The following is a 25,423-nucleotide window of genomic DNA, read 5'->3' as shown; positions in this document are numbered from 1 at the left end:
ATGCTGTGGTTAATTCCTTCAAAACCATTTAGACACTTGTTTGAGGAGGAATTATAATAAAATGCAGATGCTGTACTTCTTTACAAAGATATTGGAGTACTTTAAAAAAACCCCAAACAGCAGTCATAAGGCAAACAAAGAATGCTGTGTAACAGAGAGCCTTTCTGCATCTCATCTGTGTCCGTAGCAGAGAAGGGAAACATAGAGTACAGATGCTCTATAACCAATCTTTAGACCTTATTCAGCAGCTGATCAGTGTATTACCACAAAGTCTCCTTTCAAAGAAATGGAAGCCTGTCAGTACTACTTGCAGGCCATGGTCAGAACTAGTAACAAATCCTGTATATGATAAAGCAGAGCTTGCATTCAGTGCCCCAGATTATAGTGTCATCAGGCACACACGTTTGTGCAAATACAACTTGTCGTGAATGTTGATCACAGTGGTGCAACAGAGCAAAATGGATGATAAAAATGTACTAGATTTTTGATAGAAGAAAAGGCAGAAGAGGTATCTTTCATTCTCGTATGAGTGCCCAAGTCCCCATACTTCTGTCCTTTACTGAGCTTGAACCAAAGGAATGCAAGTTGCTGTTTTCCAGTGCAGGCAAGCTGTACCTACACACACACAGGGGCTGGCTCAGCACAGGCCAGCCTGCATCCCACAGGATGGGCCCGGCTGCTTCCACAGGTCCCCCAAAAGCAGTACAATCACTTTTGTGTGGAGACCAGACTAAGCTCACTGGATCCAGGCTGGCTCTTCACCTTCCCAAGAGAGCCCCTGTCGATCAGAATTCATTGCCTCGGCCTTCATATAAGTTCTGCAGGCAACCATGTGACTCCATGGGAGATGCTCTGCATCCCTAGGCTTGGATCCAAGTGTCTGGATCCAACAGGAGCACATAACTTCAGAGGCACTGACATACCCACATGCAGAGGCAATTCAAGAAGCAAGGGGACAGCAGAGCTAAAAGAATTCAGGTTGGGTATGTTCTGGCACTCAGAAGGCACAGGCATGGAGATGAATCACATTTTACATGCAGTCTTTCCTGGTTTTCCACAGATATTGCTACCACAGAATGCTTGAGCAAAAGCACAGTACGGCCAGCAGTATAACCCTTCCTAATGCCAAGAAATCTATTTACATATTCAAGCTTTATATCTCTCAAAGAGCTAAATCCTTACACGTCCACTTCTAACACCAAAATATCCAAACTGTAAGTGTTCAGTTCCTCCTAAATCAATGGAAGGTGTTCAAACAAGATACAGAGCTAACACATAACAGCTTATAACACAACTTTTATTAGAAAAGTTATACATAACAGCATCAACTATTTTCAAGAATATTAACCTTGAAAAGCAACAAAAACAGACTAAAAATGTGTAACAAGAAACTAATGACCTTCTCTATAATTAAACATTCAAGTTATCTACAATGTCTCTTTTTACAAAGGGGAAAATTATGGTTTTACAGGCACATCATGTTGAAAATAAAGCTGCAGTAACTTTATACAATTAATTTTTTCAAGGATTGTTAAACCATGGTCATCATGTAGTCTCAGAGTTTTTCAAACATTCACATAATTTTACAGTTGAGTATACACTGAAATTTCAGAGTCCCAAAATTATTTCACAAAAGTGCCAACATTAAAACCAAAACCTTCAGTGTGAACAATTTTGCCCTAAGAAAAGTTAAGACAAGTCTCCATAATCCACATATTCACATAATATTTGGTGCTACCTGGTCTAACAGTAAAGCTTCACTCTTTAGAATTAAAATCAAATGGGACTTCTTTTGAAAAACTGGTAAAACGTTTTGAACACAGGAGTGTAAATTATCAGAACAAATTGATACTAAAACCATAAATATACACTAAGAGCCATTAATGTACTACATGATTAAGTGGAATAGTGCCCATTTGTACTCTGTATTTAAAGTTTGTTGCCCTTTTGGTACAAGTTGTATCTGAATTCAGCAACTTTTCTTAATTCTTATTTTCGTATGCCTGCTTAATAAAGAAATCAGATAATTTACAATCTAGAAGTCTGTTTTAAAAAGTCTGGAGTTTATATACAGCTCTAACAAACCTAAAGCATTATGGTATCTTAAAAGTTTAAATGAAATGACTAGTTTTCATTTGTCACTTATTAACAGTAATTAGCCATTATCAGCAGTGGACCATAATGATGTGGTAAGTGAAAAGGAATGTTTTGTCTAAAATGCTTAATATGTTCTGTCCTTTCATGTATCACGTGGAGGAAGTGCCTTCCACAGACACTCGATTCCCCTTAGCATCAAGGGCTACAAAAATCTGACTGCAAAAATGCAGTGACACAGCAAGCTGACATATCAGGCACTACCTTTCATACTGGCAGCTTTAAGAGACCCACGGTATGCACAAAGATCTAGAGAAGGGGAAAAAAACCCACTACTACGAGAAGCAGGCCGAACATTTCAGATGAGTTTGGCAAAGTTTTTAATCAGACAATAGGTTGGCCATTCAGGTTTACTTGTATAAGTTTAAAATATGTATTGAATCAACTAGTCAAATTACTGTAAGACATTTTCATTGATACTCAACATCACATGCACCAATATTGCACACATCTGCTCCGAGGTGTTAAAACAATCTTTATCTGGGTGCTTGAGCTGTCTGGTTTCTGCAGCTGGAAGTCAAGTCACCCACCCCAGCAGTTTCACTAAAAATTTGAGTGGTAAAGTTAAAATACAAACCCCAAAATAACCCCAGAAGAAAACCAAGGACTTTATACAGACAATAAAATCTAAATTTTCTGCCATGGTCTTGTGGGCCCTACAGACAGGGCCATACACGTACACACTAGTGAGAGGAGCACTAGCTCTGCTCTACGTAACCATTCAGATAATATGAAACCTGGGACCAGGTGTTGCAATGATGTCGCTGTAGGGCTCCTCCTGTGTCAGCTCTATAGCTTGTTGCTTTTTCAGTACCAGGAAACTGTAGAATTTTGCAGCTGCTTGTTTTCTATTTGTATTTCTGCACAGCTCAAGTAAACTGATGGATTCTGCTCCAGTCTTAGCAAGAGCTCTCTGAAAAACACATTGACACAAATTAAACAGGGAACTACACAGAAACAACATCTCTTTGTAAGATTCTGGTTTTTTGTCAATCCCATGACACTGAGAGAGATTCAGAAGAACTTGACACTGGATGGGCACATTACAACATGTACATGAAAACTTCTATATAGATCTTATCTAAATGAAACCAAGTAGGCTTCCCAGAGATGTGTGAAAAATCACTCTTGAATCTGCTGAACTTATTCTAGAAACACTGTAGTATAGCAGATAATTTTCTCTTTGCAGCAATAACTAACCAGTCTTATTTTAATACAGGACACTTCTTTTTAATAAGAGAAAAAAAGAAAATCAGGTTTTATTTCTCAAAATAAGAGTAACTCCAAAAACTATCAAATAAAATTTCAAGAGCTAATGTTCTTTAAAAAATGCATAACTTTCCCAAGGTGAAAGTCTGTTTATTTCTAAAACTCCTCTGTTTCTCTAAAACTAAGCATACAAAGCTGCTTACATTTTCACAAAATCTTAGCAATAATAAACTAAAAAAAATTATGAAAGCACATATTTTTTTCTGGCTAGGACAACAACTGACATCATCAATTTAAAACAGAGTCTGCTCTGGAATATCGACTAGATTAATTTGGTCAAATCAAATTACTTTATATTAATCAGATCTCAATTTTGAATCTTATTGCAGACTTAAGGTTTCAGCCATCCAGAGTGATGCTCTTTTGGGTACAAGGAAGAAAGAGTTGAAAAAGTTAGACGTGGTCCAAAGAGAATTCTGAAGTTCTTTTCAGAAATCGTGATAACACATTCAGAGAGGAAACATTACACAACGTTACCAACTCAATATCTGTATACTTTTGATATTTTTAAGCTACAGTTGTTTGCTACTGGTTTGGGCTGGGACAGAGATAATTTTCCTCACAGCAGCTCATGTGGTGCTACGTTTTAGAGCAAGTAGGTTGAAGGTGCACAGGGAGTTGGGAGGGGACACAGCCAGCACAGCTGACCCCAGCTGGCCAAGAGGATAACCCATGCCACATGGCATCATGCTCGGCACATAAAGCTGGGGGAAGGAAGAGGGCGGTGTGTGAGCATTTGGGACGGTGGCATTTGTATTCCCAGCCACTATTACATGTAATGAAGCCCTGCTTCCCTGGAAACGGCTAAATGTCTGCCTGCTGTTGGGGCTAAATGTCTGCTCTGCTTGCAAGCTTTTCACTTTACCTATTAAACTATCTTTACCTAAACCCATGAGTTTTCTTGCTTTTACCCTTCTGATTCTTTCCCCCACCTCAGCAGAAGGCAGTGAGTGAGTGGCTGTGTGGGGCTGTGCTGATGACCAGGGTTTTTTATTTAAAGCAGTCCTGCTTAAACTACCAGTATTCCTGCAGGGGTGCAAAAGAACTGACTTAAATCACATTAGTTTACAATGTAACCTGAACTAAATTTAAGTGTATTAAAGTATCGTAAGGGCTATTTAGGAGTTTGAAATTAAGGTTGTTTGAAGATATAAGCAAGTAATTCCTATGATAGAATTCTACTAACGTTTTCTAGAAATGTAAAGCTTTTCCTTGATTATATCTTAATTTTGAGAAATTTAATAGAATACACACTACTACTAAACCTCGGTTTCCCAAAAACTCAGTAGCATTCTCCCACTCCCTTCCCCCAGAGCCACCGTACTGGCAGTTCAGAGACACAATACCGATAGTGACCTTTTATAAGGAAATATGGAGCCTATAAATTTCACAAAAAAAGAAAGGATGACTTTGGAAAAAAAAAAACCAAACCAGTTAACAGTGATGAAACTGAAGCACTTCAGTGTCTGTAGAATCTCAGTAACTGCCAAAATGTTCAAGGGAATAAAGGGATAGGAGCTACAAACTTGGTTGAAAGGCAAGGTAGTCCAAGAACATGTGAAGGACACACAGAGGCCTATAAGCAAATGAACAGTGGTTTGTGCTTCAATTCAAGTGCTCACAGGGGGCACTTGATCATCGTATCAGAAAAAAGCTCTTGAGTTCCAGCAAGCAAGAATCCATCCTACAGATGGAGTCTGAAGCCACAACCTGGAAATTAGACAAGGTCAGATTCCCACACTTTTTAGAGATTCAGCTTCTCATGCCATGGAATTTTTCCAACTAGCATAGCCAGGAGTAAATATCCTGTAAAATGGTTTCAGACCTACACCTTGATGGAGTTTGCCTAGGGCCTCATAGCACAAAGTCAGAGGTGCTATGATTTCATTAAAACACAATCAAACCCAGTAACTTTAAAATTTAAATTTCTGGGAGTCTTACTTGCACACCAAATGTGGACACAAAGGTTGAAAAACACCTAAGCAAAAAATTTTACTTCAAATGGAAAAAAAATGACAATTAAATGAATATAGACTTAATCAACTACATGCATTTGCCCCCCTCTAAGACATAACTGATATTTTAAGATGTAACATCTACTGCAAAGACAGCTCTTTCTTAACTTTGTAACTCAGGTCGAAAGCATCAGTGGGCACACTCAAAAGTTACTTCAAGAGAAAGCAAATGATCGTGTGTACCTGAAGTCCATGGAGCATTTGTTGAGTCCTCTTGTTCCATCTCCTTTCTTCTTGATCCTGATCACCCCCTGTGCCGTCTTCCTCCTTCAAGCAGGTGTAAAATAAAAGGCATCAGTGAAGTTTGTATTGACAGTCACAGAACATCAAATATTGTAGCTAAGAGACAACTTATCATATTTTAGGACGTGGCTGGTATTCTTGCAAAAAACTACTTTCATAAGGCAGCACAGGCTATTTAAAATGAACAACAACATCAAGTTCAAAACTTCTTGTACATATCATAAATATACAGAGTGGTTTAATCCAGCCACGTGCAAGGAGAACCCTCTAATTCAAAACAGAATGTATATACAATTTATAATATGAAATAACAAATATTGTAAAATGGTCATGAAATAATTTAAGAATTTATATTTCCAAAAGCTATTATCTCCCAAGGATAGACTAAAGATTTTTCTTATGCCGTTTACTGAATCCACAGTGAAACACTTCTGGGAAACACACAAACTCTTCCTACACAGAGTTCTTACCTCTTCTTCTTCCTCCTCCTCTTTCTCCTTTTCTTTCTCCTTCTCTTTTTCTGGCAGAAGTTCTAGCTCTGGTATTAGCTGGCAGATGTTTTGGGGCTCCTCTGGAGGCATTTCTACAGGTGGCATTTCCAGCTGTTGTGATGGTGGATGCTGTAGAAGTACACAATACAGTTACGCCAAAGCATAATTCTGTCAGTGCTTTTACAATACAACGATAATGCAACAGATCAGTTTAATAAAATTCAAGTATCCAAATCTTAGCCATTTGTCTGAATTTTTCTTTTTTAATAACAAAAAAGCATTTTGTTTTGCTATCCATACATGCATTTTTAATCCTTTAGATTCTACTCAAACCAGGTATTATGATACCTCTATAAGAAAAAAGGCTTTCCAATAACTTCACTTAGTCCACCATCCAAACTACTGATTCCATTTCTTGGATTGGCACATTCAAATTGAAAATTCTACATGACCAGATGCAATGCTACATGAACACCCTAACTCAGCAGAATAGGACATCTTCAAAATATCAAAATTCTCAATTATATAAATGTGAAGGAATTAAAACACAGGTATCTTGCAAAGTTTCCTAAAATCTATGAGTGACTTTGGTGCTCAATTATCATTCTCGGAAAATATTTATATCAAGAGAAAAACCCAGAAAAGCAGTTTAACATGATTTATGCAGTCAGTTTTAATAAAATTAATATACAGTACTCTCTTCGTGAATCTATACGCAGTTAAGTGTTTGCCAGCAAAGTTACACTGACACCTCAAACTGTTTCTACACATAGTCTAAAATGACTACACAACTTCTGACGTGGTCATACAGCAGGTAACACTACACAGGTTTGTTGTCAGAGGCCTGACCTGCTGGTGTGATCAGAGAATTCCCAACACACTCATCCTCCCAATTACACTGGCACACTGATGCCAACGTCACCCCATGACGTGGCCAGGAGTAGCAGCAGCTGCCGCCCTTTTTAATAAGACAGTGTAACATTTAACAGTCTCATTCTACAGCGAACAACCTGCTGGCCAAGGAACGTGAAAAGTGAGGTTAAAAACTCACAGATACGAAACAGAGTATAAACCAGGGCTCACCAGACAAGCATTCAGAAAAAGAATACACCTTTCATTTTGCCCTTTTCCTTCCTTTCCCCTTTAAAATATTGTTTCCTTTCATACTGCATCACATCTAGTTTCCAAGTCTACTCATAGCTCAGCTAGGAAATATCTCCAGGCAATCAGAGTCTTTCTTTGAAGCCTTAAGCCTGAAACAATGTGACTGTCTTAAAAAGGAAGTTTGTGCAGCTAGCACAATCCTTGCTTCAGTGCAAAGTGTTCATATACACTTGCCAAGCAGAACTCAATAGCTTTGTAAACAATACACTTAATTCCTTGAAGACTTTTCCTGGAGGAAATAGTGTCATTTCTTTACCCTACCTGCATTTAAAATGTTTTAGTAAGCTTTTCACTTCAGAAAAACACCAGTGACTACCCAGGGGCAAATGTTCTGATACTACTCTAGCAAATCTCACAGGACCATAGAAAGCTAGGGCCTCAAATCTGTCATTTCCTGCTCAAAGACACGCTCCCACTTCTCATTCCCCATAAAAACCACTGAAATCTTACTCACGGGTAGCACTGGCTCTGGCTCTACTTGCTGCAGTTTGCGTTTCACACCTGTCTGAGGTGGCGGGGGCGGCATAACAGATTCGTCCAGGTTGGTTCTGCTGCCCTCCATCATCGACTCCTGTAAACGGCTCGGTTCTTCCAGAATGGGTTCATCTATATTCCACAACAAACTGTGGTTTAGATACTTAAGAACGTAATTAGAAACTATACCAAAGTCTGATCTGCTATTAATTTAGAATTGAGCACTCTTAATAGCCTGCACGGCTTTTGCAGTGACTTAAACAGAATTGGCACAGATGTGCATACAACCCAGTCCAATACACATTTAATCCACTGGTTCAAACAACTCCTTAGCACTCCCTATTTCTAGCAAAAACAAGTTATCTTTGGTCACAGACTGTACATCAAGCTAAACAACCATTACAAAGCTCTTTGCTCCATTCATAATCTTTGATGACTTAACATAAAGCACAAACAAAAGAGATAAATAAGCTCTGAGGGAAGCAGGGCATATTTAACAAGACACAAACCAATGACATCTCGTTGCTGCTGTTGATGCTGCTGCTCCTCTCTGGGAACTTCTGGGTTTTCAAAGTCTTTAAGGAACTCATCAAGGTTGTCAGCTTCTCCACCTTTCCTCCTCTTTCTCAGGTCTTCTGGTACCAGTGGTGTAAGACAGCGAGTGAAGAGCTATAGAGGAAAGATTACATTATTCACTATTGCAGTTCTCAGTGTCCTTCAATTTCATTTCAGGTCAGGTAATTATAGCCTATCTTATTTTCCTATTTTTAAGCTCTTCTCCAACAGTACTAATATTTAAAAAAAAAGCACCTTACTTCTGTAACTGGTAACAGCAATGCTTAAAATAGTTACCTTGTTTTAATGTGGGTTTTTTTCCAATTATGAATATTACTATATCACTATTCATATGCTGATGTTTACTATATGTGAGGCACAGTCCTGAAATAGTCCATTTTAAAATGAACCTGCACAAAAACATTACCTTCAGTAGCCTGTTATTCCACAAAGGCTGTGCAGGCAGAGAGAAAAGCTTTTCAACTCCACCAGTTTCTTTCCACATCATCAGTTTCTTAGTAGGCGGTGCCAAATCCAAAGTAGTAACAATATCAGAGTAGTCACTTAATTGGGCTCGAATAGTCTTGCTATCCAGTTCTTTCACACTGTCCACAATCAGCTTTCTCTTCCTCTTTGCTTTGGTTTCTTTGACTGTTGAGATTTTTAGCAAGTAATGAAGGTTAGCTCAGACACAACACCATAGAAGAATCTTGCAGCTTCTCTAAAGGTCTTATTTGCCCGTGTATAAAGCTACCTAATGAATCTAAAGCAATGTCAGCTTTGGGAGAAGGACTGAAAGGCTATAAGCAGTGTGAAAGATCAAACAGTAGGAATACTGTCCCATAACCTACAAATTCTTTTGTGCAGACTCATGGTTTTACTGAAATCTACCTAATCCTCGATGTCCTCAGCTGCACATGCCTCCCTCCCCCATGGCCTGTTAGGCTGCTGCAAACCCTGGCCACCACGTTGATTAGAGGGACAGAGCACCTCTCCTGTGAGGAAAGGCTGAGAGAATTGGAATTGTTCAGCCTGGAAGAAGAGAAGGTTTCAGTATGACCCAACTGCAGCTTTCCAGCACCTGAAGGGAGCCTACAAGAAAGATGGAGGAGACCTTTTACCAGAGCATCTAGGGACAGGACAAGGGAGAATGGCTTCACACTGACAGAGAGTAGGTCTAAGGTCTACGTTAAGTATTAGGAAGAAATTCTTCACTGTGAGGGTGGTGAGGCACTGGAACAGCTTGTCCAGAGAAGTTGTGGATGTCCCACTCCTGGAAGTGTTTAAGGCCAGGTTGGATGGAGCTCTGAGCAACCTGGCCTAGTGAAAGGTGTCCCTGCCCATGGCAGGAGGGTTAGAACAAGATGATCTTCAAGGTCCCTTCAAAACCAAACCATTCTATAATTCTAATCATGGAGTGAAAATACCATACCAAGTTTTTCCTCTAAGCCCTACCTGAGTTTTGGTGGAGTTAATGTGGGTGGTTATCTTACCTGTACCTCTCACCCTGCTCTAGGATGACACTGCTTACAGCCTGGCACTCTGCAGCAGACCAGGAAGCTCTGGCAACAGCTGTCTTTGCTGGTCCCAGCAGATCAGCTGGACCCCTGCTGCCAGCCTGCCACGAGAGGGCAGTGCCAGGGCTCTCTGACTGGCCAAGCAAGGAATCAGGGCCTCGAGCTCAGTCAGAAGACACGGGACAAGCTACTTTCTTTCCAGATCTTAATTTTTTATTAAAGCAGGGATCTGTTTATAATGAGCCAAATACAGTATTGGTTAAAGTAAGAAAGTTTCTTGCATTAAAGAAAAAGACAAGGAAATTACCTATTTAGTAGAAACTCAAATACAAAAAGATACATTTCCTGAACTCACCAATTCATTAAAGCTACAAATCACCAGAAGAGCACTCATTCTCAGTGTAAGCAGTCACTCCTGGCCTTCAAACATAGTGTATCAAGAACTGTGCTGCACTACAGATAGCATATTAGAATTAAAGACATGATGAGTTCTATTCCAACTCAGTGCATTTTAACCACCATGTTTACCAAAAGCTATAGTATTGTGCTATTACACACACTGACTGCAGGAACTACAAACCAGTAGTTTGTACCAAGAACATCCATGGAAGCTACCTACCTGGAAAGTACTAGAAGGTTACTGTTAGAAAAAAAAGGAATTCAGCACTTGGTCCCTGGTTTCTCTTCCAGCTGAGAATCAGAATCAGCAGTTCTAGACATTCATTTCCACTCCATCAAGCTAAGGTAGTCTCTGACAACACAAGTAAAATATTCCCAAATAGCTTACTCACCAGTTATGTCAATAGGCTCCAGAGCAAAAGCTTCCTCTTCATTGGGAACAAGCGTTGTCTGATCAGTCATAGTTGGTAATGGTTCAACTGGATCCACCGAATCCGGGCTGTCTGGGCCACCCACTGCCAACGAGAGCAGGGACCTTGCACTATTTCACAGCATTGAGAAACTGCTACCCTGCCCCTCCCCTCCTCCACACCTTCAAATGATTTATTACATTTCATACTTTTAAGGAATTAGAATCAAAATCATATCAGTTGAAGAGCAATTCTAGATCTAGCCCCAGCTAATACTCACTTGATACATTATCATCATCATCCATATCATCGTGGGGAGGTTGCTCTGGCATCATTACTCCACTTTCTGAGAGTGCAGGTGGGTCATCAAAAATACCACCATCATTATTACTGAGAAGTTTGTCATCTGAAGCAAACATATGAAAGAATCAGTTTTGCATCCACAAATTCATGAAGTAAGTACAGATAAATTTATAAAGAAGTAAAGACAAGTTTACTACAACACAGATAAAGACAGGGCAAAGGTCAGAAAACTTCCAATGCTGACACAGAAGAAAACAGCAGTGCTTTTTCAAGGTGCATGTCAGCTCAAAGCTTACAGGCAACCCTTATTACAATACACTTGCCACATGTTTGCATCTTACTGAGTTTCTCAGATCTTCATTTATGCCAATGATTAACATCATCTGCACTGCTGTAGGACTCACAAATCAGAATTCCACTGCTGAAGGCATAACTTTAAGACAGATCTTCACTACAAGGAAAACAATTCCCCCCTGTCCACCCAAGAACTTAAGAATGAAGATAGGACAGAGGATAAACACAGCTCTCAAACTTACCCAATATTCCACCATCATTTCCTTCTCCAAAATTATCATCTTTGTATTGGTCTTCATATTCCAAGTGATTAGATTTCTCATTGAGGTGACTGGTGCTCTGTTCAGGTTCCAGCAGGAGATTGGAAGCACTGGTGCTCACTAGCATGTCATCCTCAAATGCACTACCTTCTCTCATCATCTCACGATCATCCATCCCAAAGTCACCTGCAAGAATACAATTTCACTACTGTAGATGCTAAAGAACCAAGGTGCAAGAGACCTAGCTAACTGATCAGCAAAAGCCCAAAAGTAAAACCAAACTTCATTTCATCTTCATTGCAGAGTTAATGACAAGTTGTACAAATTATGTCCAGCAATCCCACATCAAAAGTACTGCTCAATTATAAAAATAACTATCTCTTCTTCAAAGCATTTTATTTTACTTATTTGAATTTATATCAGCAAGATCCTACTAAATTTTAGCCACACAGAAACCAAAGAATTCACTGAAATTCAAAAATGTTGTACCTTATGCCTCAAGGCACAGGGAGCAAACCAATACCAAATCAACACACTATAAATTCTTGGATTATTCTTTCAAAAAAAATTACTAAATTATGGATTACAATACTGTATGCTGGAAACTAGACATTCAAGTACAACTGTCTTTAGGCTTTGATTTATATTTTAGAACACTATTCTTGAAAAGACACCGAAAATAGTAAATTCCTGCTGACTGCTTCAGCTTTAGAAATCTCCTAATGGTTCTGACTAAGAACATGCTTATGATTAAAGCAACACCCGACTTCATATTCACACGTTTGAAAATTGACATAGCACTTCACTAATTAACCTGACTGAATATTCTTCAGCTTTTCTTTCTGCCTATTCCAGGCAGCTAGAAGTTTTCTGAGCAGTAGAGCAGAGACTTCCTGGAAAAACTGACCCAAAAGTTAAATGTACAAAAACAAAGCATGTTTGAGTTAATTTATTTTGTGTTTAGTGGGCATTCCATAGTATTTTCAAAACCATATTTTATAGTTACCAAAATTAGCTAGTAACACATAATAACGCACGAGATCTTTACCAAAGTCATTATCCTGGAGGATACTGATGTTGCCTACTTCTTCTCTCATTGTAATTTCTTCCACTCTACTCTGGTTCAAACTGAATTGCTGGGCCACATCAATATCACTTAAACAAACAGAAGACAATTATTAAAAATCTCCATTAAAAAAAATTAACAACACAAAGTTGCTTAAAGAAATGTGACATTAGCTCATAAAAAGTACATTTTACACTTCAGTCAATTATTGAAAAAACTGGTGATGAACACTGAATAGAAAACTTTACTTAGAACAGTAAGACCATTAATGATTCAGACATATCATCCCAACTGTGTTAGCTTCTGAAAATGTATCGAACATCTCTTACTCCTTGCTATATTTGGGTTACTAATTTTAAAGGTCAAATTAATAATCAAGAAAAGACTTCCTCCCCTTCAAAAGCTATTAATATAGTTTATCAAAAGCTATATTTAGAACCAGTACCAAGTTAACACTCTTTGTGGTGTATCAAGGTATGTTTCTTAGAAGAAGACAGAATTTTTATGCAGTTTCAAATTAGTATATACTCTAATTTGAACACAAACTAAATAGAACACCGAGTAATACAAAGTAAACTGTATTCTAGAAATTCCATTATGAATAACCCAAAAGGGTAACATCAATTTTTTCAAGATCAAGAACCATTCAGGTTGTATACCTGTCATGTTTACAAGTAACCCATTAGCAATAAAAGCTTTAAGAATTAAAAGTGCCACTACAGAGGAACATTTCCATAAAACTAATCTTGTCTAACCTGAGAACGTATGTGATGTAGAGTGCCTTGCACAGAGAAGAAAACAAAATGATAATAGATACCTGAGTTTTTCAGAAGCATCTCTAAGGACAGCTTAAACTCTGGTTAAAATTACATGCTACTACGAACTTGAAATCAATACAAAGATGGTTGCATACTTGCTTCATATATTAAAAGATGTAAGAATACAAGTTATCTACAGACTCTCTTTCTTCACATTCAGCAATGAGTTAGCTGTTTTAAACCAGGTTCTCCTCAACTAAAACCAAATATTATTTGTGTGGAAATAAAAAAACACACACTTACTCTAGATCAGGAAGTGGTTGGTCAAAATCGTGAAATTCCTCAGGCAAGGTGATAGCATTGTAAGCAGCCTCTCGGTTTTCCTCAGGCAAATCAACAACCCCTGCAGAGAAGAACACCCAGACATGAGTCCCCATTCCTTACAAGGACAGCATTTTTCCCTGTGCCTTCAGGATTGTTTACCCTGCATAAGCTTCTGGTCTTTATATTTGTTGAACTGAACTGATGCTAAGACACCTATGAAGAAACCTTAGATAACATTAGCAGTGAGATTCAGACTAAATTCAAAATATATACCCTCAAGCCCTTGCAGTGTTTGTACGACCCTGGAAGCCTCTAATCGCTCAATACTGTTTGTGTGGCACTGTGCAGAACTGTGCAGCCAACACAGGCATCTATGTCATCACAACACTACAGGTACCTGCTACAAAATACTTTTATCATGATGCACTGTATGAGTTGGCAAGTTCTACGCTTCAGTTTGGGTAAAGCAGTGGCAGCACAGTTATGACTACTTTGTTAATGGCCATTTATTCAGTTCCATTAGCTCCAAAAGTCCCAGAACAATACTGACTGTACTTGGGCCACATAAACTCTTATGATTTTGCATGTAAAAGAGCTGGATTACCTAAACCACATACATACCTTTTCTTATCCTCCAGAGACGCTTAATCTGTTATGCAGCGGACATTCTCAGAGCATGACTATCAGACTGGGCATCACAAAACCAGTGCCAGCAGTTGGTACCTCTCCTTCATACAAAGTCTTAGAGTTCAGGACTCTTGAAAGTGCATGGGAAATGCAGGTTCAATTCCTTCTGTAACTTGCAGAAGATTTGAGCTCTGTGCTCTGCCTTCTGACACACACTCACAACACAGGCAGTTCTGAGGTACAGACACTTCAGAAACACTCTACCCACTGTGCTTCCCTCCACAATGGATAACCAAAGAACCACTGTCCATAGAGACCAGCAACAAGCATGAGTCTGTAGCTTACTCATAATGGTACTTGGCTAGGAAGGAAGAAACCTAGTCCAGCAGGGCTATTCAGTACTTTTACCTGCTGGTTGCTTAAAAATGGAACATGTAAATGATTCTCAGAGCAGACAGAATCAAGACAATGCCTAAGTCACAAAGCTGATAAACTGAGAACAAAGAAAAGAGCCTCAGCTTGTTTCAGGTCAGCATATCATCTTGATATTACAGTGCTCCACCTTCTACATGCATGCTGTTGGGAGCGGGAAAACTGGAAAAACAAATTGCCTTGTGAAATGAAGACATATATATGTGTTCTTATCACCCAGGGAAGTTGAACACAATAGTAAATAAAAAATTGGCAACAGTCAACAAACTGCCACTGAAAGCTACACAAAGTTTGATGCCTGAGCCACAACACAAAGATAAGGAAATGAAGATAAAGGCATTATATACCTTAACTTTTCTCAAGTTATTGCTGCACTGGCTTTCAAGAGTGGCCTTTTTAAAAAACAAAAAGTCTCCTTTAAGTTCAGCTTTTAAACCTATTGCACTCACAAACTTGAAAGAGCTGTGAGCATCCAGCAGCATCACTGCCACAACTACACTCCAGCTGGAAAAAAGTTTCCCAGGTCAAAATGAAAGAAAACTATAAACTGTATGTTAGCCAAGTAATTAACTGCTGGATGGAAAGTCATTTGAGATATTAATATGTAACTTCAACTCCACAGACAATCTTAAGGTAAGCAACAATAGAGAGGGAAATGATGTTGCACACATTACAGTTCACATTATTTTCAGAAACTAAACCATAAAAGTGGTAAAAAAACATCTTACTTAAATCTTTCTTTTGTAACTCATGGCAAAGCAATCCTCACCCTTGATGGAAATAAGACCCTTCTGTGCTTCTATTCAGTGAGACACTGGCCTTTTTCAGCCAGAAGGTAAAAACCATGCAGTGTATTTCCATTTAACATCATCCACCAACAACAGCCAAAATCATAACTTGAGATTTTACTTAATCAGCATTAAAAGGAAAAGTTTTCATTCATAATTCAGCTAGAAGACATTTTTCAGCAGGCAACTCAGCCACACAGCCAGCTTGAAACTGCACCAAAGAAAAAAACCTCTCCTATAATTTTATGTAATTCTACAGACCAAAGTAGGCACATTGTATGCCTTCTTCATAAATATATTTATCAAAATAACTTTTTAGAGTGCTTAGATAAAGACAGATACCTGGACGAAAAGCCATCTTAATCTTAATGAAAGCCTCATTACAGTCTGCAAGAAGATATTTTGCTTTCCTGTGGTAGATCCTAACAACGCCTAGTAAGAGATGTCCTGAGGTTCGAAGTGCCATCTTCACCTAAAAACACATCGCACAGTCAGTGAATTAGATGTAGCCTTACTTTTCCCTTTAATGACATTTCAGGCATCTTTACATGATTTTTTTCAACAAAATCAAATATCTAAAACAATTGTAATGTGAAGCAGAAATGTGAAGAAAGAAAGAATGCAAAGTCTACATCCAAGATGATACTCTGTATATTATTCATGGATGGCCTGGCAAATATCAGTAAGTTAATAGTGGCTCATTCCAGGAATTCCCAAACACTGCTCTGTCTAGTGAAAAAAAAAAAAGGGACAAACCCCATTTTTAGCACATTTTTTTCTAATATTTTGTTATTGTAATTGTGGAAAAAGTGAAAAATACAAAAAGTTGGACAGCCATAAATAATGATTTAGTTAAGTAAAAGTTGATTATAAATGGTTACTTGTTATATCTCCATCTTCTGTCCTACAGTTAAAAAGAAAATCAGACAGAAATAGTGGAAAACGAGGACTGCCCATAAAACAAGCACTGTCACATTAAAACAATTTTAAGTTCCTTTCCTCTTTAATCTCACTGCTTTACTATGTAATCAAGTATCTGCTGTGGGAACACAAAACTGAAAAAAGAAAAAAATCCAGGGAAGGATTTTTCTTAAGTTTCCAGGCTGAAAGACCATGAAACTTGTGTTGCAGGGTACATGCAATAATTGTCTCAAAGAAAGATTAAGCCATACAGGTTTTAACCTCAAACTGTAAGAATTCAAAATCTGTATTGCCTATAATGTCTAATATATCAGTCAATGAGCATGTTACACAAAGTTAAACATATGAAAGAGTGCCTATTCATTTCTCCTTTCTCTAAAAGAATACTACACTCAACAGTGAGTCTATGAACATTATCTTCCTCTTTCTAAATTCTTCCAGAGCTGACAATGAAACAAATCACTGCTCTGGAACAGTAAGTATCTCTGTGATTGTACTATACATTTTTTGCTTATACTTAGCAGTACTTCTAAAATCTAGAGTAGCATTAAACTATCAACATTTGTATCAACCAAAATAAAAGAGAAATGAAATTTTTCTTTTTCAAATAGTTGCTTTTTGTATAAGACTTTTTTGTCACTTGTTAAGTGACAAAAGTCACAACCATATCACTAGTTCACTAGTTCAAAAATGAACAATTTAATTGTCATGAGGAGCAGAGGGAAGGAAAACCAAAAACATTTAAAAACATCAAGCAACTCAAAACTTCCTCCAGTTTCCCAGTAGAGTATTTCACATTTGAACAGACATTTCCACCCTTTAAAACAGAAATGTTAAGAACTTTATTTGTTTCAGCAACCCAAATAGTAACTACCACCTCACAGACAAGTTTTTTTCACTACAAGGTAACATTACATTAATGTAAAATAAATACCTTTGGAGAAATTATACTCTCCACACTGCTCTCCAGGTTACATTCAAAAACATGGGCTTTGGTCAGCTTCTTATCCCAGTGGGCCGCCAGCCAGATTTTGGCCAGCGGCCCACGCTTGCTCAGGACAAAGTGGGCATAGAACATGGTCCCAGATGTCTAAAACAAAGTGCAAACCTGTAAAGAGAAAGGCAAATATTTCTTCTAGATTTTTTATTTTATGAGGAACATCCTTGTAAACACCCCCTCAATCCTCAGAAGAAGCAGTGCACATGTTTGCTTTTCAACCACTAAGGTCAGACTATTTGTTTAAAATATTTAGGAAGCCAACACTTACAAAAGGTGTTCGTGTAATGGCATATATATATATATATATTATTACAGAAGAATTATAAAGCAGAAAGCACAGCACTTACGCAATTTAAAAATGTTTACCATCCTGCAAGAAAAAATAACCTTGAATATATTAAACCTTATGGTATGATACCAAATTCTCATAATGCAAAGAAACATGTCTCAGTTTTCAGTCCACAGTAGTTTTCTACCACTTCCATTTCTTTCTACTCTTAATTCAGTAGTTACTACTATACTACAGCAGGATATATTCTACAGTTTCAGTTAAACATTCACCACTATAAAATACACAGCCCTAAACTTTTTGGACTTCACTGTATTTTCCTAAACAGGAGGCACATTTCTGAACAGACTGCTCTCCACTTCATATTTTTTATTCAAGTGTTGATAAAAATGGTGAAAAACTTGACTGCTTTATTCCAAAGTTCCCTAAGATTCCATTTTTTTCTCCTTCACCAGAAAAAACCCTCTTCCTTTATCTATTTATCTAGTAACTACCTCCTTTTGGCTGATGCCAACACATCAAACCGTGGGAAAGCCGGACAGCATGATGTCTTATGATCTAAACATGCCAATTTCATACATGTTGTAACTATATGATTCAGCTCAACTACAAGTTGAGGAAAAAAAAAGTGCTTTAAAGAAGTGGAAGATTCCTCATAAATAGTTTTTATAGCAATTTCTATAAACAGAGAAAATTAAAGAACAGGAAAGATACAACAAGTGCATTTCAGTTTTTACCTCCTCCATGCCTACAGAAAAACTGCCAGAGGAAGAACAGCAAGTCACAATTGTGACTGCTAGAAAAGCAAGTACAGGGGCAAGAGCAGCACTGGCATTACTGACTCTGGAAGCAATGCCAACCTCTAGACATCTGTAAATACTGATGTACAGTGTAAAGTCAAGGTCAACAATTATTTCCTTCTTTCATTTGTGTGGGGTTTTGTTTGTTTCAGTAAGAGATCTGAAAGAGTATAAAAGGGCAGGGAAAATTATCTTTGTAGTAGTATCATATTCCATGTTTGTAATGCCCCTCATAGGTATCGTTCAACATGCAAGATGAAAACTTTGAAGTTCAGCTGCATTAACGAGAGAATTATTTGGATAACAGAGTAATGATCAACCCATCTCTCTTTAAGACAGATGGGCCACCAATTCCATTCATAACCAAGAATGGACACAGTGGAAAGGATTTAAAGGAAGTAAAGGCAATGTTCAGCTTCAGCTCTAATTAATTCAGTATACAGGATTAAAACTACTCTAAGGAGTGAGGTTAATAGCTTTGAGTCATAATGAAGGTGGAAATTCACAAAAAGTTAAAATGTTGTTTTTATTTGTTGAGATTTTGTGTGGGTTAAGGACAGCACTGCACAGATATGGACATGAGCAAGCTTTTCTACGAAGCACAATTAATTTTTTTAAGTCTCCTTGATCAATAAATATTATCTAAAGGAAGGTATTCTACTTCTTTTTATTTCCCCAGTGGTTTTTGAAAGACATCAAATTTTATCAAAGGCCAGGAGACAATTCAATCCCTTGTATATTTTCAAAGGCCTCAGTATTTTTGTGTATGTAGAGATGTAACTCAGCAGCACAGCATTTTGGGATCTTGAGTTGTTGCCACAACCATGCAATGCTCTGGTCACAGTAAGCCTGTAAATTACCCCTGAACACGAGGAACAGGATAAAACACAAACATATAGTTAACACACCCACTTGTATTAGTCCACTAAAAACATTCAACAACACTTGCAAACAAATGTACTTTGATTAGTAGAACTTGGCACAATTATTAAAATACACAGCATGGGGTTCACAGAAGTTAAGACGTACAGTTAACTGTAACCTTGAAACCAACTTAAGTTTTCCTGTTAAATGGGAAACACACTATTTGGACAACTTGACAGAAACAATTTATCTATCACTTTAAATCTGTTCCTCTTCATCCATTACTGAGGCCTTGCCACAGTGAAATACATGAAGGAAAACAGTGACAATCACACTATACACAGTTTTAAAGTGTGTTTCCATCTTAACTATTACTAACAAATAATAATACCCTAAAGCACTAATTTCCTGTCACAATCTGGGTCTCTGCCGCTTCCAAATTTCAGCAGATGCTCTGCTCTGTATGGTAATATCTGGGTTACAGCACCTGTGCAAAGCCCACCTTTATAGTTCCGAGTTTTTAGTGCCTCAGCACAACTGTTCAAAGCAAGCCCCAGTGGCTGCTCCCACTTCCTACACATTTTTTCTTTCTTTTCAGATATTCCTTTTCTGTATTTCAGGCTTTTCATCTGATCTTTAATTCATAGGACGGTGTGCTCATGCAGTGGCACAAAAGGAGAAACAGATTTCCTGGCATAATTTGGGACCGGGACGAATGTTAAAGGAACCAAGAGTTTCTTCAAGTGGCAGAGTGCTCATGCAGACATGTAGAACATATGTTGCTGTTTGAAAAAGCAACTCACAAGAATCCACAAAAGGGTACCTGATGCCTCTTAAAAAGCCTGAAAGGTAAAACACAACTGTCAATTTTTGAAATTGACTGGATATGAACCAGGACCTTACAACATGTTCTAAGAAGTTATGCATATTTCTTTTATGCATCTTGCTTTTACTCCTATAAGGTAAAAAGAACATGTACTCACACAAGGTCAAATCCTGATTTTTCCAAATTGTGTTTTAAAATACTCAAAACTTTATTTTAATTAAAACTTTGAATTTGCTTCAATGTGCCACCATTGTCCTCAGGTTCCTCTGCCTAAATTGGTCAACAATTGCACATTGTAAAAAATATTTTTCTTTCTAGAGAAGTAGTACTGGTAGTACTCTAGTAATTGATCCTTCCAAAGTATCAACAAGAAAATTTGGTAGGTTCTAACTATGAACTTCATCTTAACCTTCAACATATTAAGTCCTAAAGTCCTGCATGTTAGAATGGCTAACTATCTAAACTCTGAAAAGCACACTGTTCTATTTAGTCCCACTCTTCAAGGCACTCAGAAAGGTGCTTAATAAATGAACAGTTGACAATAACACTGCAGACAAAAGACAAAATATTCACCTTATTTTAATTTGACCATGGTTCACTCCTAGCTCATTAAATCCACTTGTCTGCTGCTCTCCATAGATTATGTGTACACACACCAGTCCAGAAGTAAAGCTCAGTCTTTAATTTTGTTTTACTATCACCTACCTTTGTTCCTGTTGTAAGGCTATTCCAATACCACAGTCATATACAGATGAGCAGACAGATTCCATACTACAGTTAAGAAATCAGCCATTCATTTTAATTCATTTGCCCTGTGCTATCTTTCAATCTCTCTTCCCTGCTGGTTTCTTCCTACACACGTTTTCCTCCAATACTGTTTCTGCTCTGCTAAGACAGCCCTGGGTGATCCAGGGAAGAGTGGGATCACCCTTTGAACCTGCAGCAGTCTGAGTTGGTCCTACCAGACTTCAAAAGTTCAGAACTACCCTGACCCTGCAACTGTATTGAATTCTTCAATTTTAACTCGCAAGGCTTCACTACAGAGTCCTTCTTACATGACTGAACTCTCCTGCTGTGGCCACTCCCTCGCAGGTTTCAGTAGCACAGTGAACACCTGGTGCCACTGCAAAAGAATTCATCACAAACTCCACTAACACCACCTTACAGCTCCATGCCTCTTTTCACCACTACTTTATTTGATTTTCTTCCTTCATGCACCTTTATAATTGCCTGGTTAATCCACATTTTTCTGAATTTTAATACATTTCTTCGTGGCACCTGCAGCTTTACTGAAGTTCAGTGACAAGTCACCTCAATTTCTTATGGCCACAAAATCAATTATCAAAAAAGATGAAATTGAACTAGTTCAACTTGACACACCTTTGACAAATGCGTAGAGCCTTTTCCATTTGTCTCCAGATCTTGGTTCTTCCATTAACATTTTTTTTAAAATTCTATGGCTGAGGTTGCCCTACCAGGTGTACTAATTACTCAAACCACACCACTCCGTTACAGGAACTGCATCCACTGTTCTCCAATTATAATATATTACACACCCACATAATCAGATACAACCAGAGTCCCACTAAAGTTACTCATTGAAAAGGCAGATCACTCACAAATGCTGTACGGAGTTGGAGATCACTGAACCTATGAACACTGTTCCACTCCTCCCCCAATTCCACAATCATACCTAAGCCTCAGTAGGTATCCTGCCCTTACCCCTAGATGCAGAATGTTCACTCAGCCACTGGAAATCTTTTTTGTTTAAGGTGACCCTGGATTATATCAACCTCTTCCACGCAATTCCAGTTCCAAGTCAAGCTAATAAACTTGCAGAAATCAGGTATGAACACACTCCTTAAAGGTACACAGGTTAATCAGAAGAACAGAATTCCTTCTGTTACTCCACCTTTTGCAGCAGTTACTCCTCTGCACTGTTCACCCAAAGAGCCCAAATGTAAAGTTTTTGCCTCTAAGAAGTTAAACTGATGTAGTAACTGAGGCAACTAATTTCTGTGGGAAACCCCATGATAACAGAAACCCTGATACCAAGACGTGATTAATTTAATTGGGTGGTAATTTAAGTTTATTGTAAGTCTCACTAACTTTTTGCTCCTCCTTTTATTCCCCTAAACACACTTCCTTCCTCTCTAGTTAAAACTTTGGATCAGTGGGCTTTCCTTTTCCAAGTTTCTCAGAATGTCAAATATTTACAAATGAACCTTCACAAAATAAAACGACAGGCCGGCTTTACTTACTAATGCTTTGATGTCCCCCATTTTTGATGACACAAGTTTTACTGAGAAAGAGGTTAAGGGAAGCCTGCTTATTGCACACGTTCACAGAACGTGGGCCTAAATGGTAACTTCTCCAAATTTAAAATATTATCTTCAAGTGTCTAAATTTAAGGAAAAGCCATTTTCACTGAAGCAGTACCATGCCTTTAAGTCACAGTGAACCTAAGTCTCCTTTGCTATTGATAGAAACACAAGACCTGGTTTTACATTTAACAGAAGCCCTTCTATTCAGGATCAGAGAAGTCTTAACAACTGCAGCAAGATTTATAATAGACCATCTATAAAAGCTTGTTCTTGGTTCTTCAAGACGCTGGCATTTTTAAAGTGGCCTTTATATGCAGCTCAACAGCCTCAGTGCCCAGGCGGTAGTTCAAGTTACTAGCGAGAACTGCGAGAACATTCAATACCCTGCTTCACCCGTGACAGAAGGTAAGTTACACTAAAAAACAGGAGGCTGGCAGATCAAACTTTGCTCCTCTCCCCTCCCCAGCCAGCAGCAGACCCGCTGTCCCTTCCGAGAAAGCACAGCCAGGGATGTGTTACAGCGGTGAGGCCGCCGCACCTCCCCACAGAGCCCTGGGCCGCGCCGGGGAGCGGGAAGGTCCCTGCGGATCCCCGTGTGCCCGCTCCAGGGGCACAGCCCTCGCCCCCGCTCCCCCGGGCCCTGCCCGCTCCGCCGCCAGGCCGCGCACAGGGCCCGGCCGAGCCCCGCACACCCGGCCCGCACAGCTGCCTCTCCGGGGAGCCCCAGGCCGCTCTGCCCGCCCGCCCCGCCCAAGAGCCGGCCCCGAGCCCGGGCGTGCCGGCAGCGCCCCGAGAGCCCCGCTGCGGCCGGGCCGCGGCGGCAGCGACCGGAGCCGCTCCTTACCCTGCTCCGGGCCCGCGGGCCGCTCGCTGCTCCCGCCGGGCCGAGCCCGAGCCGAGCGGGGCCGAGCCGAAGCGGCGCCGAGCCGAGCCGAAAGCGAGCCGAGCGAAGCGGAGCCGAACCCGAGCGGAGCCGAAGCGGAGCGGGGCCCGACCCGCTCGCTCGCCCAGACAAGATGGCGGCGCGGCGCTTCCTGCGCGCGAAGGCGCCGTTCAAACCGCAGGATGTTTACGGTCAAATTCCCCCCCGGCCCCGCACCGCGCACTGCGCATGCGCTGAGCACCCAGGCGGAGGGGCGGGGCCGCGGCCCGTGATTGACAGTGGCGCGCGGGCCGGGGGGCGGGGCTAGGTGCGCGTGCGCGGCGCCGTCGTCAGGGCTTCAAAGGAGGCTTGGTTCAGAGATGTTTGATTCGCTCCGTTTAGAGCGCAGCAGGCGCTCTCCTCTGAAATAATTTTTTTATTTATTTTTTTTTATATCCTGTTCCCCTTAAAGAGGCGACTCACCGGCTCTTTCTGGTCTCCGCAGCCTCCCCGCGCTGCCGGGGGCGCTGCAGGTGTTCCCTGCGCGCTGTGGGGCAGTTCGGTCACCGCACACGGGGAGCAGCTGCGCACACACCACCCGCTGGCTTTGGACCGATTGCAGCAGTCATTAGAAGGGTTTTCTTGATCCCGATTTACTAATCTGTGACGGCCACCTGGGACATAACAGGGAAGTGTAGCTACGACTGGACTTAAAGAGGAGTCAATGACTGGTTAAAAGCAATGGAAAGGGAGAACTAGGACCTGGATTTTGGGAATAGGGCTGTTTCTGGTCTGAGGCACTACGAAGTATGAAGCTATTGAGTACGTTACATTGTGGGCCAACAACAAACAGCCTTTGAGGCTCAAAGAGACACAAAATACAAAAATCCTATTTAAGTGTCTTCTCTCTGAAATAAAACTACTTCTGCAATGGTTTGCAAAGGTAATATGCGAAAGGTAATATGTAAAGAATGCCAAGAAAATTTGCCTGCAGAGGGTTTAAGAAGTATTACTGCTATTTGTGACATTCAGATAGTGTACCTTAGTGGATGGTATCATCAGCAAATAATATGTAAAAACACGCAGGCTCAATCTCTTGATTCTCTTCCCTTAGATTCAATTTTGAAGATTTCAGCATTCATTTTTGTTCATAATGTCTCACTAGAACCTTTATTCTGAATAAACATTGATTCTCTGTATGTCCCATATGGATTTCTGCTACGTATAGTAGTATTTCAAGGGTTTTTCCTTTGCAAGAAAACATCTGCTGTCTCACCACTCTCCTCTATCTCCACATAAAATGAGTTAGAGGTCCAGGCATTGAACCAGGGAGTGTCCAGGCTATCAGCCACTGGACCACTGATGAGACTCTTCAGTTAGTTTAACAGTGCTCATACACTGCATTGCATCAAGTCCACCAAAAGTGTGGACCAGTAAAGATGCATTGTTTGCTGCTATGGGGAAACAGCCACTCACAGTGGGGAGAAAAGACACACCAGGTAAAGTAACAGCACTGTGGTGTGAGTCAGAAACCTCAACTCTCCATACCCTGACCCACATTACTGCTGAAACATCTATAGCATGGCCTTGCTTTGGCTCTTGCCCTGTTGAGTGCTTATCTTGCGTGCATTTTATTGTGAAATCCTTCTCTCTCTGCAGATACTGAGTATTAGAGGGTTTTGGCCAAAATTGTCTTTCTAGCTACTATGGGCCAGTGTGTCCTAGTTGCCTCTCTAGAAGCCCTGCATCACACTGCCATTGACTGATAGCAGAAAGTAATGATGGGTTGAAATTGTGATTATTTTTTCTTTAATTGTCACTACCAGTTCCTTAATAATTGCCCATTTTAAAAATAAAATAATAAAAATGGATCTCATTGTTTTTCTCATGCTCTATACTGTTTGAGCAAGCATTTCTGTCTATAAAAGACATCTTTTTTGAAAACAAAACTCGGAGTTATAGTTGAGTTTTTAATAAAACCTACCATATAATTA

The 25,423-nt window shown here is 39.6% G+C and overlaps 1 protein-coding gene across 1 annotated transcript; it reads right to left on the bottom strand.

Moving 5' to 3' along the window:
- Window positions 1-1,276: 1,276 nt before the first annotated feature.
- RAD21 (RAD21 cohesin complex component) lies at window positions 1,277-23,591 on the bottom strand. Its single transcript, XM_050305747.1, has 14 exons — window positions 23,412-23,591; window positions 17,399-17,572; window positions 15,886-16,015; window positions 13,676-13,775; window positions 12,597-12,703; window positions 11,531-11,734; window positions 10,972-11,097; window positions 10,674-10,796; window positions 8,793-9,016; window positions 8,320-8,479; window positions 7,791-7,942; window positions 6,152-6,301; window positions 5,622-5,705; window positions 1,277-3,067 (listed from the first exon to the last, which is right to left on the bottom strand). The coding sequence occupies exons 2-14, from the start codon at window positions 17,540-17,542 to the stop codon at window positions 2,876-2,878; spliced, it is 1,896 nt and encodes a 631-aa protein (XP_050161704.1). The 5' UTR covers window positions 17,543-17,572; window positions 23,412-23,591; the 3' UTR covers window positions 1,277-2,875.
- Window positions 23,592-25,423: the final 1,832 nt, after the last annotated feature.

The sequence above is a fragment of the Myiozetetes cayanensis genome, unplaced genomic scaffold, assembly GCF_022539395.1.
Source record: "Myiozetetes cayanensis isolate MyiCay16 unplaced genomic scaffold, myiCay2020 scf1, whole genome shotgun sequence".
NCBI classification, from domain to species: domain Eukaryota; kingdom Metazoa; phylum Chordata; class Aves; order Passeriformes; family Tyrannidae; genus Myiozetetes; species Myiozetetes cayanensis.
This window is presented reverse-complemented; position numbering and strand designations above follow the sequence as displayed.